A 16,289-nucleotide genomic window follows, 5' to 3' on the forward strand; every position below is an offset into this window, starting at 1 on the left:
AAAAGCTTTAACCTCCCTGGCGGTATGATTATTTCGGATTTTAGGTGCTGAAAGCGGTACAATTATTTTGCATGGAATTTTGGCGTTTTATATTGTAGGCCTGTAATGAACAATAACACACTTAAATCTGTCCAAACAAGAGTCTAGTAGATATCCCGGGTATAATGAAGTTTGAAACACAAAAACATAAATTATAATATAATAAATAATTAAAAAAAAAAAATATATATATATATATATATATATATATATATATATATATATATATATATACACACACACACACACACACACACACACACACACACACACACACACACACACACACACATACACATAAATAATAAAATTAATTTCCCCACGATTCACTATCGCTCAATTCTGCAAGTGTTCTATCACTGTTTTCTAGCTGATCTAAAGCCCCTTTTGACATAAAGGGACACTTTTTGGTTGCTATGGATAATCTCCAGTTTCCAGGCAGAAAGAACAGTATATATCATATCATATAAAACTGCATGCAGGGCATGGGCCAAAGCACTGGGGATAAAAGGGATGTGAAATAATTTCACACAGTACTGTAATCTGTAAGATTTCAGTACTGTATGTGTTATGATTTTTACATTTTTTTAAATTTGCCGCCAAGGTCCCCCCCCGTGGGTCGCACCGCTCGCAGGGAATGGAGCCTGGCACAGAGAGGCTTCTGAGGAGACAGAGCCCATGGATACTGCGGGGGACATCGCAGGATCCTGGGGACAAGGTAAGTAACGTCGCACCAGGATCCTGCAATGTAATCCCTAGTGCGGCTCGGGGTTACTGCTAATGGGACTGAAATTTAACCCTGAACCACACTCGGGATTACCGTCAGGGAGGTTAAAATTCAGCGCTTTGAACGGCTGTAGAGAATAAAGGCCTGCAGATAGACAGGTATAACTAATATTTGTTTCATCTCTGTGTATTACCCGAGACCAATCACTTCACTGGGTACATGTGAGGCTTTACAACCACTTTAAGTGGGCCTATGTATGAAGTTCAGGTAAGTACAGCGAACATACCAAGTAATGGCTGGAAAAATGCTTTAACATTGTGTTTGAAGGACAACCTGAAAACTAGGTTTAATGAGGCACTACACCTTTAAAAAAAAAAAAAAAAAAAAAAAAAACACAAAACACACACACACACACACACACACACACACACACCAGAATTGAATGCATGTAATGGCAAGTGGTGCTGGCTGTTGGGAGTTCATTGTTGCTGTGGTAGATCTATTGTTGCCGGGGTGTCCATTATTGCTAGATCTAATTTTACTGCCTTTGTTATTATTAACAAATTCCATACAAAGTACTTAGCACCACAAAATGATACTTGGTTCTGTATTCTCTAAAAGGGGTGGTACTGAGAAGTGGGTAAAGGGTGGCACCAAGGAACGGTGCGCAGAGGTGGGTAGGGGGCAGAGTCCAGGCTTGCACACATCTCAGGAGAGATTTTGGGCCACTATTTTTTTTTACAGATCTTCTCCAAATCCTTAACGTGAATGTAAACCCAACTTATGAAATTTGAGTGTTTTCTTATCTCTCTTCAAATAGCTAAGTCCCATAGCTGTCTCTTCCTCTGTAGCTCTGTTATCAGCCTGATAACTTCTCACTCCTTCTGGGAGATAGACCTGTGTGTTGAGGAGGTTGCTATAAATAGATCTCACAGTGCCTAGAAATGATCTCCTCTTACAGGGGAACCAGGAAGTGAAGAAAAATAAATAAATAAAATTAAACAGGTTGTGCACTTTCTAAACAGTTTATCTAGGTGAAGACCGCCAATATACATGTAAGACTTTTGTAGGGAGATTTGTTTCATCTGTTTATCACCTGAGGCTCTTCACTTTACTGGGTATAGGAGAGGGTTTACACCCACTTTAAGGTTTCTTGGCAACTTGAAAATTTTATTTATATATAATGTTTGGGGGTTCCAAGTAATTTTTTTTAGCAAAAAATATTGATTTTAACTTAAGAAAGAAGTGTCAGAAAAAGATTTAGACTTTAAGTGGTTAAACTTCCTGCATTTACACCTTGTTTAAAGCTTGGCAGATTGCCCAGGTTATTTGTTTACACAGAGAAGTTTATCCCTTTGATCTAAGAAGGAAGTTAGATACAATGTTTCAAGTTCTAAACTTGGCAGACTGCCTGGATGTTTTCTTTTGACAGCTGAGTGAACAGATAATCTCTCCACTTGTTTATATGAAAGAATCGGCAAACTCAGCAGGAGAGATCGTCAGGGGAGGTGAATCGAGATCACGATTTTTTAACGATTAATTGTGCAGCTCTACCCCCATACATTTTCTATAGAATTAAAGGTCTGGAGACTGGCTAGGCCACTCAAGGACATTAATGTGCTTCTTTTTGAGCCACTCCTTTGTTGTCTTGGTGCTATGTTTTGGGTCATTGTCATGCTGAAAGACCCATCCATGACCCATCTGTTCTGGCTGAGGGAAGAAGGTTCTTATCCAAGATTTTACAATACATGGTCCAATCCATTGGCCCCTCAATGCAGCAAAGTTGGTTTATACCTTTAGGAGAAAACAGCCTCAATGCATAATAATGTTTCCACTTCTGTGTGTAACTGTAGGGATGGCATTTTTATTCCTCCAAACACAGCAAGTACCTCTCCTCAAGAAGGCACATGTAGAAAAGCATCCCCCACAACATGATGCTGCCACCACTATGCTTCACGGTGGGGATGGTGTGTTCAGGGTGATGTGCAGTGTTAGTTTTCCGCCACACACAGAATTTTGCTTTTAAGCCAAAAACTAAAATTTTGGTCTCATCTGACAAGGAGCACCTTCTGCCACGTTTGCCGTGTGCCCCACATGGCTTCTCACAAACTGCACTTCTTATGGCTTTTTTTTTTTTTTTTTTTTTTTTTTTTTAAGTAATGGCCTTCTTCTTGATACTCTTCGATAAAGGCCAGATTTGTGGAGTGCGCGACTAATAGTTGTCCTGTGGACAGATTCTCTCACCTGAGCTGTGGATCTTCACAGCTCCTCCGGAGGCACCATGGGCCTCTTGACTGCTTCTCTGATGAATGCTCTCCTTGCCCGGCCTGACAGTTTAGGTGGAAGGCCATGTCTTGGTAGGTTTGCAGTTGTGCCATACTTTTTCCATTTTCAGGTGATGGATTGAACAGTGCTTCAAGAGCTGTTCAAAGCTTGGGATATTTTTATTACCTAACCCTGCTTTAACCACTTCAGCCCCGGAAAGTTTTACCCCCAGAGCATTTTTTTTGCGATACGGCATTGCGTCGCTTTAACTGACAATTGCAAGGTCGTGCGACGCTGTACCCAAAACAAATCAACGTCCTTTTTTTTTTCTCACAAATAGCTTTCTTTTGGTGGTATTTGATCACCTCTGCGGTTTTTATTTTTTGCGCTATAAAAACAAGAAAAGAGCGACAATTTTGAAAAAAAATTAAATTATTTTTTACTTTTTGCTATAATAAATATCCCTAAAAAATGTTTTAAAAAAACAAAAATTTCTTCATCAGTTGAGGCCAATATGCATTAATCTACATATTTTTGTTAAAAAAAAAAAAAAAAAAAAAAAATTATATAAATAATAATAAGATTTTTTAATTACCGTAAAATTTGTTTCTCTGAGTTCATTGACAGATACAGCCTCCTTTATTCATAACGATAGGGTTAGATCGCCTCCGCAGGAGTAGGACTAGGCAGAACAAAAAAACAAAAAACACTTGGCCACGCCCATGGGCCATCCTCAGTCAGTATATAACCCCTTTCCTGCTCTAGGTATTCAGTTTAGTAGCAAGCAGTAATAGAAGTATCAAAAAACAACTCCATAGAGGGGTGGGTGCTGTGTCTGTCAATGAACTCAGAGAAACGGATTTTACGGTAAGTAAAAAAATTCTATTTTCTCATTTGTTCATTGACAGACACAGCCTCCTTTATTCATAACGATAGGGACGTCCCAAAGCAGTGCCAACATGAGGGGTGGGAAAATAAAAATCCGAAGGCTAATACAAGAGCTAACCAGGTAACCGGAACTTCACCCAGGACAAGCTGGAACCCAACCTGGACGATACCCCTTCAAGAGGGAATAGACCCTCTAAACAGCGGCCTGCAAAAAAGCTTGCGGCCAAAAGAGGCATCCGCAGATGCCAAACCATCGGCTTTTGAAAATGCACGACAACCAGTGGCCGCCTTGCCAACTTGCGCAACGGCCGCCTGATGACAGAAGGCCCAAGAAGCACCAGGGAGTGCGAGACAGGAGACGCTGAAGACCACCCAGGCCAACACCTGGCCCTCTATGGTACTCAAGGCCTATTCCTGCTCATCCCTCTGTAAAATGGAGGTCGGAAACGTAGCAACCTAAATTCTACAATGACAAATCTGACAAAAACACGTCCCAGAGAAAGGCCCACCCCTTGGCCCAACTGAGGTATCCGTCTGACAGCATTCCACTCCTGGAATGGGTTCATCGGAAAGGGCCGGAATTATACCTTCTGCCCAACGGAGGAGGATACTGGCAACTGCCAGGGTCGCCAACAGCCTTTTCTTGGCCCACCCTGGTGAGGGCATAAGCCACCGCTGTTGCCCTGTTCGACTGTATCCGTCCTGGGAGCCCCCCGAAGACGAACCATCCGTGATCCAGACCTAGTCCGATCAATTGAAGTTTTGGGATTCCACCAATGTCCAACGACCCCGAGCTGAGCTCACTCCCAGGACATCTCCCCACCCGGACAGACTGGTGGTCACCCTCGCCACGGGCGAAATTTCCGGCGGCTCGTGGGGAGACCGGGTCGATCCTGAACCGTTAGGCCGCAAAATAAATTTTTTGGCCGCCCGCCGCATGCCGGTAGGGGGGACCAGACAGACCCCTGGATGCACACTCGGCCGTTAGGCCACGAACTAAATTTTCACACGCCGGCCATAAGCGGACCCATCCTAGCTGGTAGGCCACAAAGCCGCGGCCTAAATTAATTAGTCAGCAGGACCCCCGATCCCCCGCCTCCCAGGCCTAACCATCAGACAGCCCCCCAATACAAACCCGAGGGTGGAGAAAAGGGCCGTGTCTCCCAAAAAGTCCCTAGGGCAAAAGCCTGTGCCTCACCTGGGAAAGAGGGGAGGTGGGGTAGGAGGGGGGAGAGGGGTGGAAAACCCCCCCGAGGGACTGACCACCCCAGGGAGTACCCGTGTCCCACACCACTCCAGGGAAGGAGAGGAGGGGGCTACTTACCTCTCTAGCGAAATGCGCGGGTAACGCTCCCAGACAGATCCTCCTCGCCACCACAATGGGGGGCTGTCGGCCCCTTTCCCGGGTGAGGCCCGGTCGTATGCGACCTCGCGAGACGTTTATCTCGCAGAGCCAGCCCCTGTCCAGTAGGGCTACGTCACTGCCATCCTAGCGCGTAGCTGCGGTCTGCACGCGCTCGCTGGCCAGACTGGGGTGACCCCTGGACCAAGTGTCCAGTCCGTCGCCCAGCCCGGCAGTTGATTAGAGATTTCACCAGAAAAAAAAATCCAGTAAAAGCAAAAAGAAAATTTAAAAAAATTCCCAGGACTAGCGATCCCAGCAGGGAACTAAGTCCTTACTCCTGACTAGGCAGAAAAAAAAAAAAAAAAACTGAATACCTAGAGCAGGGAGGGGGTTATATACTGACTGAGGACGGCCCATGGGAGTGGCCAAGTGTTTTTTTTGTTCTGCCTAGTCCTACTCCTGCGGAGGCGATATAACCCTATCGTTATGAATAAAGGAGGCTGTGTATGTCGATGAATAATATGTATTATTCTACATATTTTTGGTAAAAAAAAAAAAATAAAAAAAATAAAAAAAAACACCACACAACCCACACATATTCATATTGCAAGCATAGATTGATTGGTTTGCACAAAAGTTATAGCGTCTACAAAATAGGGAATAGATTTATGGTATTTTTATTTTACGAGTAATGACGACGATCTGCGATTTTTAGTGCAACTGTGACATTGCGGCAGACAGATCAGACATTTTTGATGCTTTTTTTGGGACCATTGACATTTATACATATTTATATAAAATGTCACTGGCAGAGGAGGGGTTAACACTAGGAGGCAATCAAGGGGTTAAATGTGTTCCCTAGGTGTGTTTCTAACTGAGGGGATGTGACTGACTAGAGGAAGAGCCAGATCATTGTTTCTACTTAGTAGGAACAGACGATCTGCTTCTCCTCCCCTGTCAGAACAGGGATTTGTGTGTTTACACACACACACACACACACACAAAAATCCCCGTTCTGGCCCTCGTGCCCGCCATGCGCATTGGTCCCCCGCCATGCAGCTGGCATGACTCTTAAAAGGAGCCATCCTTCATATATGCTGATTCGCGCAGGAGAGCCATCCTGCTGCGGTATATGTACAGGAGCTGGTCGGGAAGTGGTTAAACTTCTCCACAACATTATCCCTGACCTGTCTGGTGTGTTCCTTGGCCTCCATGATGTTGTTTGTTCACTAAGGTTCTGCAACAAACCTCTAAGGACTTCACAGAACAGCTGTATTTATAATGAGATTAAATTACACACAGCTGGACTCTATTTACTAATTACATAGTTGGTGAGGTTGAAAAAAGACAAAAGTCCAACCTGTGTCTGTGCTTTTATGTCAGTATTACATTGTATATCCCTGTATGTTGTGGTCGTTCAGGTGCCTAATAGTTTTTTGAAGTTATCGATGCTCCTGGCTGAAACCACTGCCTGTGGAAGAGAATTCCACATCCTTACCGCTCTTACAGTAAAGAACCCTCTATGCAGTCTAAGGTTAAACCGCTTCTCTTCTAAATTTTAGTTAATGGCCGTGTGTCTTTTTAAATTCCCCTTCGTGGAAAAGTTGTTTATCCGTGAATTAATTTTAAGAAAATTATACCAAAAACAGGGAGGTAACACAAATCATACTCCCCAGGAAAATTAGGCACTGGACCAACTGATTTGCCTCCTGGGGGAAAGCGACACAGCAGACCTTATTGACTGTATCGACCTACCCAGGATCCTACAGTCAATAGAGGAACATGATTATCTTACTAAAACAAATCCATCTTGTAACGAGCCCCTGCTCGCTCGGTTCCACTCTCCCGACACTCTTCTGCGGCTATAGAATCAGACTGCAGATCGCAACATCTGATGGTTCGGTCATCCGATGCTCCGGGATTAGAACTACAGCTATGTGCTGTTCGAATCCAGTTGTGATAGCTCAGAACAAACACCAGGCAGGCTGTATGTAAATTCAACCAGGGATCTCTTTTATTGAAAGGAATACAGGCTCTTTTATACAGTAAAAGAGGAGGTGCATACTCTGAACATACAACTGTGACCAGAAACCTAATTAACATGGGCTAATTAACTAATCCCTTTAGACAGCCTAGATGACTCAGACATGACCTTTAGGCCACACTGGTCATCTTGTAGCTCAGAAAACCCAATCAACATTATTACAAATCCACACCGAACTCTTCTTCACACAATAGCAGAGTTAATTAACACAAACAACAATGGGGATCTAATGACTCTTAAGCTGGCCATACACTTTACAATTTTCCTGTTCAACTTTCCTTTAGATTTACCAAAACCATATAATATGAGGTCAAACCTAAACCCTTTCAATTTGTATGCAATCAGACAGGCCCTTGCACTACATAGTTGAAGGTAAATCTAAAGGAAATTGAATCAGAAAATTGTATAGTGTATGGCCAGCCTTAGATCCCATACTAGACTTATTTACAATACACATTCTAGCAGGCAACAGACAGGTGGCTGGAATTGACATCAGCATCTCCTAACAGTACTTGTCCCAGCATTATGAATCAGCCACTATTTCTAATATGGCAAATCCAGGGTTCCCAGAGTCTGTGTGTCCTGGGGGACCAGGACCCGAATCCACAGTAATACCACCTCAAGGGTCCCCAGGCATACAGCTCACAAAAAAGCACTGTTCCCCCAAATGCAAGGGCCCCCGATCGATCGGCAAGAGGCTAGCATTCAGTCCCCTCCAAAAGTCTCTCTCCCGGCTAGGTCTGTCACACATCTAAATCACTATTTTAGAAAAAAATCTTCCTCAAATTAGTAAACAATGATTTTGAAAAATACAGATTGACAGCCCATCCAATTTAAATGAAAAAGAAAGCCTAGCGTTGAAACAACTCTCTGACAACAATCAAATCACCATCAAACCCTCTGATGAGGGCGGTAATGCTGTATTGCTCGACAATGAACACTATATCCGTATGTGCAATAAAATGTAAAAAAAAAAAAAAAAAAAAAAAAAAAAAACCACACAAGATCAGTACCGTCGGACATTGTTGAGAAATACAGAGAGTTTTATTAGAAATAATTTCCCTAAAGTTCCTACTTTCTATGTACTTCCAAAAAATCATAAAGACACAATAGACCCACCAGGCAGACCCATAATTTCAGGGATAGGTTCGATCAGTGAAAACGCAAGTAAATAGATGAATACCTAAGACCCCATGTCACTACACTACCATCTTATGTGAGACACTGTTCATCTCCTACAAATTATTGACACACTACATATCCCTGACCATACTCTGTTGGCCACTATAGATGTTGAAACACTATAGTTCATACCCACACAAAAAAGCTTTGGCATCTATTAACCATATCTTGCAACGGGAGGAAAATACAGATGCAACCTACAACAAATTTGTTCTGTCACTGCTGGAGTAAATCCTTGGACACAATGTCTTTACTTTTAAATGGCTCCCACTACCTCCAGGTGCAGGGGGTTGCGATGGGGACTTGTGCCCCATCGTATGTCAATCTGTACCTGGGGGAGTGAGAGACCATGTTTCTAGCAGATGAGACTTTGGCATTATATACACCGACCACATCCTTGGATGGTATCGGTATATTGACGATATTTTGGTCATTTGGGATGGAACATCAGATATGTTCCAGCAGTGTCGAGCTGCACAATTCTGGCCAAAATGAGAATCACGATATTTTTGCTTAGAATGAAGATCACGATTCTCGCGGTGTAAAATCTTTCACATAAAAATGTGGGCTAACTTTACTGGTTAGTTTTTTTTTTTAATTCATTAAAGTAATTTTTTCCAAAAAAAGGCATTTGAAAGACCTCTGTGCAAATACAGTGTGACATAAAATATTGCAACAATCACCATTTTATTCTCTAGGGTATCTACTATATATATATATATATATATATATATATGTCTGGGGGTTATAAGTAATGTCTAGCGCAAAAAAAAAAAAAAAAAAGGATTTTAACTTGAAATAAACAACTGTCAAAAAGCTTTAGGTGTTTAAATGTTCCTAATTTACATACAGAAGTCTATTCCTTTTATGTAAAAGACAAATTGATACAATGTTTAGACTTAATAGTCCACTGATGGAATGTTTTAAAACTTGGCAGACTGCCCAGACTTTGACTTTTGACCGCAGAGAGAAAATTCTCTGCATACCAAAGATCAGGAAACCCTTTGTCAAGATTGCAACGGGAAAAATTTGGGGGGGGTAATAGGAACAAGACCCTCCTCCAAATGGAACTACAGTGGATCCACCAACTCAAGGCCACACAGACCCCAGGATTAAACGAAGCTATACGCTTCAAACCATTCCTCGAGGGCTTTTTCCTCTGGTGGAAAGGAAAAATAAACTTAATTCACAATTATAGTAGAAGTGAACGGTGTCGGTCCCAAAACTCAAACCCATTCAACTTGTACAAAATCATATAGTGTCTCTTATGTTGTTTCCATGTGTGTGCGCACGCGCATGTATTTACATGCACATAGATACAAATATATAACACACACACACACACTTTTTTCATTCCTTGACCCCTTTACTTTTGCTTCATTCTTCTTCACCATATAATATATCTTCGTTATTATTACATATGTTACACTATTGCCGATTTATTATCAATATCATTCGCCTGTAAAATGAAAGTGTTGTTGTATATGCTTTAGTAATGCAATATCGTTGTCTGGTAAGAATGTTTATAACATCACTATCAGGGCCTGTATGCCCTCCTCCATATTAGGGCTGCGCATCTTCACTGGTCTCACGATTCGATTACGATTATCTGGTCAACGATTCGATTCGATTCCGCGATGCATCACGATTACCGACGAGCTCCCACTTCCGCTTGGGCCACCTAGGCAGCCCTCCCACCCTGCAATCTTCTGGGACACATCACAGTTCCCAAAAGATTGCCCGGCTATGCAGGACAGCGCAGTGAGACATGCGCACCCGGCTGTGAAGCTGCAAGCTGTCACAGCCGGATGCCCACAGTAGTATTGCCAGCGCTGTGGACAGGCGGGGGAGAGAAGGGAGAATTTGGGTGGCAACGTCGCTGGATTGTGGGACAGGTGAGTGTCTTTTTATTAAAAGTCAGAAGATGCACTTTTTTTTGTAGCTGCTGACTTCTAATAAACAAAAAATTGACTGGAACTCTGCTTTGAATTAAAAATAACTCACTCCCTAAAAAGTGCACTAATCTGGTGCACTACAGGGTACAGAGATTCACACACACGGCTGCTTGGAGGTCAGAAGGGATAGAATCCACGGATGACAAACAGCCCTGTGAAGTTCCCTCTACTGTCTCTGTGCTGACCAGTGGCAGCTGGTGCTCAAAATTTTTTTGGGGGGCGCAAACAAACTGAAAAATACTGAACCTCCCCCATCAAATGCAGCCACCTGTGCCCGTCAAACGCAGCCCCCTGTGCCCGTCAAACGCAGCCATCACTAAACCCCCCACAATTACTTTCTTTTAATTAATGTTATATTACAATAGATGCTGTGCCCCCCGCTGTATGTGCTTTTAAAATACAATGTCACCTCATACCAAATTTCGCCATAGTAGTACGATCATGTGACTCCCGGCTCGTCCCGCCCCTCTCCGCTCTCCTCTCCCCTCTCACGTGTCTCCTGAGTCCTGACGTCAGCGGGGAATTCTCAGTCCCGCCCGCTGACTATAGTTATCGTGTCAGAAGAGAGGCGGGCGGGACTGAGAAATTCCCGCTGACGTCATGACTCAGGAGACGGAAGAGGAGAGCGGAGAGCGGAGTGGGGCGGGACGGGAGTCACATGATTGTACTACTACGGCGAAATATGGTATAAAGCGACATTGTTTTTTAAAAAGCACATACAGCGGGGGCACAGCATCTATTGTAATACAACATTAATTAAAATAAAGTCATTTTAAAAATAAACTCGGAGCGCTTTCCCGGGAGGGGCGGGGCTAGTAATGACGTCACCGGACATCGATTTTCCGGTCCTTATGCATCGATGCCGCATCGGGGACACCCGAATCGCGATGCATCGATGCAACGAATAATTTCAGCACCCCTACTCCATATATGTGTATTTTTCATGTTCTGCAAATGTTTTATACTTTGTTTTTGTGACACTTAATTTGTTCTCTCTCCCCCAGCTCTGTGGCTTGGTTATTGGGATTGCTTGGCACAGCCACATCCTATCCCCGGCGGCTTCAAGAGGTAACGGACGGCTCTCCATCCTCGTCCGCTCCCTCCATATTGCCATTCCGGCAGAGGCCGTCTGTGTAGGTGGACTGAGTGCGCGTGACGCCGATCCGACGTGCATGCGCAGTGTGGGACAGAACCGCGTGAATCCAATCCAGGTGGCCCACAGGGATCACGTTACATGCCTCTATCCCTGTGAGCTGTTCGCAATTACTTGCGCCAGCTGATTGGGGAGAGGGCATTATTTAAACAGCATCGGCGCACCCTACACACAGCAGTAACTTGCTGGGTGTTGGGACGTGCAGCGGATCAGATTAATACTAGATTTAAGGCAAGACCAAATCTATGACTGGCAAAAGATGTATACAATCAGCGCAAAACATAAACAAACTGAATTTACTTGCAGGCTGAACACTTAAGGGTTAACACCAAGCCCAAATAACATAATAAACAAAGTAAAGTGCAGCGCAAAAACTTGAAATGAAATGAACAGAAAAAGTCCCATAAAAGACATACAAATGTATCCTCCTCTGTCTAAATTCTTCTTGATATAAGACACCCGAATTCTTCAGCGTAACTGAGCAAATAAACTGCTTACCAGAAAGAAGATCAAAAGAGGCATAATTACCACCAATGCTGGAGAGGTCCGGGACAGCTGATCTGAAGATTGGAAAATGTATCCGACAGCTAATCATCCAATGCAGCAGGTGATAGGGTAACACCAATGCTGGAGAGGTCCGGGACAGCTGATCTGAAGATTGGAAAATGTATCCGACAGCTAATCATCCAATGCAGCAGGTGATAGGGTAACTCCAATTGTGCGGTAAAGCAGGAAGAAAAAGAAGGGACATCTAAGAGCGTTCCATATAGCTAAGTGTGAATTTATTTATAAATCGTGGTACAATCCATAAAAGAGCGCATATAGGAAGCGCTATGTAAAAAACACAGGACACCGACAAACGGAGATGGAACAGACTGTTCGCGTCCGAACAGCTGTGAAAGAGATGACAGCGGGTGACATGAGACTCCGCCCCCGTACGCGGCGTTACGTCCAATGGACTTCGTCAGCAGGGGTCTGCTGACGAAGTCCATTGGACGTAACGCCGCGTACGGGGGCGGAGTCTCATGTCACCCGCTGTCATCTCTTTCACAGCTGTTCGGACGCGAACAGTCTGTTCCATCTCCGTTTGTCGGTGTCCTGTGTTTTTTACATAGCGCTTCCTATATGCGCTCTTTTATGGATTGTACCACGATTTATAAATAAATTCACACTTAGCTATATGGAACGCTCTTAGATGTCCCTTCTTTTTCTTCCTGCTTTACCGCACAATTGGAGTTACCCTATCACCTGCTGCATTGGATGATTAGCTGTCGGATACATTTTCCAATCTTCAGATCAGCTGTCCCGGACCTCTCCAGCATTGGTGTTACCCTATCACCTGCTGCATTGGATGATTAGCTGTCGGATACATTTTCCAATCTTCAGATCAGCTGTCCCGGACCTCTCCAGCATTGGTGGTAATTATGCCTCTTTTGATCTTCTTTCTGGTAAGCAGTTTATTTGCTCAGTTACGCTGAAGAATTCGGGTGTCTTATATCAAGAAGAATTTAGACAGAGGAGGATACATTTGTATGTCTTTTATGGGACTTTTTCTGTTCATTTCATTTCAAGTTTTTGCGCTGCACTTTACTTTGTTTATTAAGACCAAATCTATACATTAATAAAAACTTTGACTGGAGTACTTATACAACACCAATATATTCCTTACATCATCCTCTTTCCCTTTGAGCCTAGATCAAATATAATACATTTCCAACAAAATAATTTACAATAAATTAAATACAAGACATGCGTGCCTTACAAGTACCAAGGACTATATATTAATCCTGGATCTATATTAATTTTTACTCTTACATATGTCTAATCCTATATACATATATGAAATACATCAATACTAAGTTATTTTTTAATTCAATTATATTTATTATTTTACTATCTATATACAGATATACTATATCAATCTAATAATATATTTAATATATATATATATAATTATTCACACATAACATCTTCCTTGATGAATGACCACTACACACACCGTCTAAACATCGGACTAACAAAATAAAAAAAAAAAAAAAAATTATATATATCCCCGATACCACTGTGTTTTTTTTTTTTAGGGAGGGAGTGGATGGTGTCTGTATGTTTTCTATTTTAATTTTTATTATTATTTATTGCAATACTTTTTTTTTTTTTAATCAGCCCTGTTGGGGGGCTTTGTGAGATATCAGGGGTCTTAATAGACCCCTGAAATCTCCCCCTTGAGACAGAGAAAGAGACCGAGGATAGAGATTCCCCAGTTCCTCTCTGCAGCCTCAGCTGCACTGAAAATGAATGGAGAGAAGACAGCAGCTCCTCTTCATTCATAAACTGAGACATCGTAATCACAGGAGATTACAATGTTTCAGTGATCACTGACTCTGTTCATACATCAAAGGAAGGAGGAGGACATGGAGAGGGACACAGAGGAAGAAAGGAGGCAGACAGCAGAACGGCGGGGGACACAGAGGAAGAAAGGAAGGGTACAGCAGAACAGAGGGGGACTGGAGGATGCGGTGACAGTTAGCAGTGATCGTGTGTGGGGGAGTTACAAGCACCGATCACCGCTGTATAGATCATTTCACTAAAGCAGCTGAAGGAGGAGGGGGGGGGGCGGGGGGGAGGTGTGTGTACGTGTAGAAAAAAAAAAAAAAAAAAAAATGTATATATATATATATATATATATATATATATATATATATATATATATATATATATATATAAATAATTTTATTTTTTATTTTTTTAAATACCCTACAGCTAACTGAATAACCTGCCTGCTCGATCTAAATGACACTCTCTCTCCATCCACGCCAACAACACACTACACGGGGCCAACATGCAGGCAGCCTTATATAGTATGGGGCATGTACTTAATCCCCCTGAGCTATGATTGGCAAAAGACATCCTGTGTTTGGCCAATTATGGCTCTCTTAGCTGAGGGCGCTGGGATTGGCCAAAGCATGCAGGTCATGGCGCATGCTTTGGCCAATCATCATACATGAATGCACTACGCTCCTGCAGTGCATTATGGGCCGTTACGCGCTGCTCGAATTTGGCATGAACGGCCCATAATGTTTGGTTTTCGGTGAACGGGCGAACAGCCAATGTTCGAGTCTAAATCATGTTCAACCCAAACAGAAAGCTCATCCCTACATAGGCCACACCTAAGGAGAATTGTACCAAAAATATTAATAATAAAAGTTATGATTGGTTAAACCCACAAGTGCTTTCGCTCAATACTATTCCTTTATATTGGCTTTTGGAATTTACAAATGCAGCCATTTAGAAACTGGATAAGAGGTTTAGCATTGTAAAACATTTTTTTTTAAAGATAAGTAGTGCACTTTATATACAGCTATATAAATCAGACCAAAATGAGGGACAATGAGGAGGACAGAGGGACATTGTTCAGAATGAGGGACAGTCAGTAATCAGTAGATGAAGCCCTGTAGATGTCTATGGCCAGGGTGACAGGATATACGGCATGGCATGTATACAATACACAAAAAGCTGCAGGCGTTGGACTAGTTCAGTAGAGGAGGGCAAAAACAACAGACATCATGCGGATAACAGTGTACCTATTACCAGCCTGCCAATAAGTAATAAACATTACCTGGTACTTTCTGAATTGCTCCCGAATGTATTTGCATGCAGCAGTGTTTTTGTAGCGCTCTGAGCCATGCAGGTGGCGTAGTTCTCGCAGAAGATCACGAAATATGTGCACGGGACTTCTAAGAGCAGCCATGTTTGACCTCTGCAGGCAAACATATAAAGCCCAGGCATGAGTAATCGACCGCTGAATGTGAATATTGCAACCCAATGGAATGGGAGCGCCATCTGCTGGGCATAATCCTTTAGTTCTTTTTCTTTTCTTTATATATATATATATATATATATATATATATATATATATATATATATATATATATATATATATATATATATATATATATATATATATATATATATATATATATATAATGTATAGCGTGGTCCCTAAGAATTATTGTGGACGCCACATCCTTAATTCACATTTAACCACTTTAAGGACCGAGCCTTTTTTTTTTTTTTTTTTTTAGATGTGGTGTTTACAAGTTAAAAAACAGGTTTCTTTGCTAGAAAATTACTTAGAACCCCCTAACATTAGATTTTTTTTTTCCTAACGCCCTAGAAAATAAAATTGTATTGTAACTGTACTGTCTGCCCTTGTGTTGTAAAGTGCTTTGAAAACTATTGGCGCTATATAAATCCTGTATAATAATAGTAAATATTAACCACTTAAGGACAGAGCCTTGTTTTGAGATTTGGTGTTTGGTGTTAAAATCTTTTTTCTTTGCTAGAAAATTACTTAGAACCCCCAAACATTATATATATTTTTTCTAACACCCTAGAGAATAAAATGGCGGTCGTTACAATACTTTCTGTCACACTGTATTTGCGCAGTTATCTTACAAGCGCACTTTTTTTGGAAAAAATACACTTTTTTTTGGAAAAAGTACAATTTTTTGAATTAAAAAATAAGATAACAGTAAAGTTAGCCCAATTTTTTTATAATATTGTGAATGATAATATTACGCCGAGTAAATTGATACCCAACATGTCACGCTTCAAAATTGCACCCGCTCGTGGTATGGCGACAAACTTTTACCCTTAAAAATCTCCATAGGTGACTTTTAAAAAATTCTACA

The 16,289-nt window shown here is 42.0% G+C and overlaps 1 protein-coding gene across 1 annotated transcript in view; it reads right to left on the reverse strand.

The window, feature by feature from the left end:
• The window catches only part of FMC1 (formation of mitochondrial complex V assembly factor 1 homolog), a 56,715-nt gene extending 41,313 nt beyond the window's left edge, over nt 1-15,402 (reverse strand). The window contains exon 1 of the mRNA XM_073592803.1: nt 15,215-15,402. Within this exon, the coding sequence (XP_073448904.1) occupies nt 15,215-15,346 (132 nt within the window). The 5' untranslated portion in view covers nt 15,347-15,402. The remainder of the gene's footprint in view (nt 1-15,214) is intronic.
• Between the last annotated feature and the right edge of the window lie 887 nt (nt 15,403-16,289).

Source organism: Aquarana catesbeiana, linkage group LG07 (assembly GCF_042186555.1).
Source record: "Aquarana catesbeiana isolate 2022-GZ linkage group LG07, ASM4218655v1, whole genome shotgun sequence".
Classification (NCBI taxonomy): Eukaryota; Metazoa; Chordata; class Amphibia; order Anura; family Ranidae; genus Aquarana; species Aquarana catesbeiana.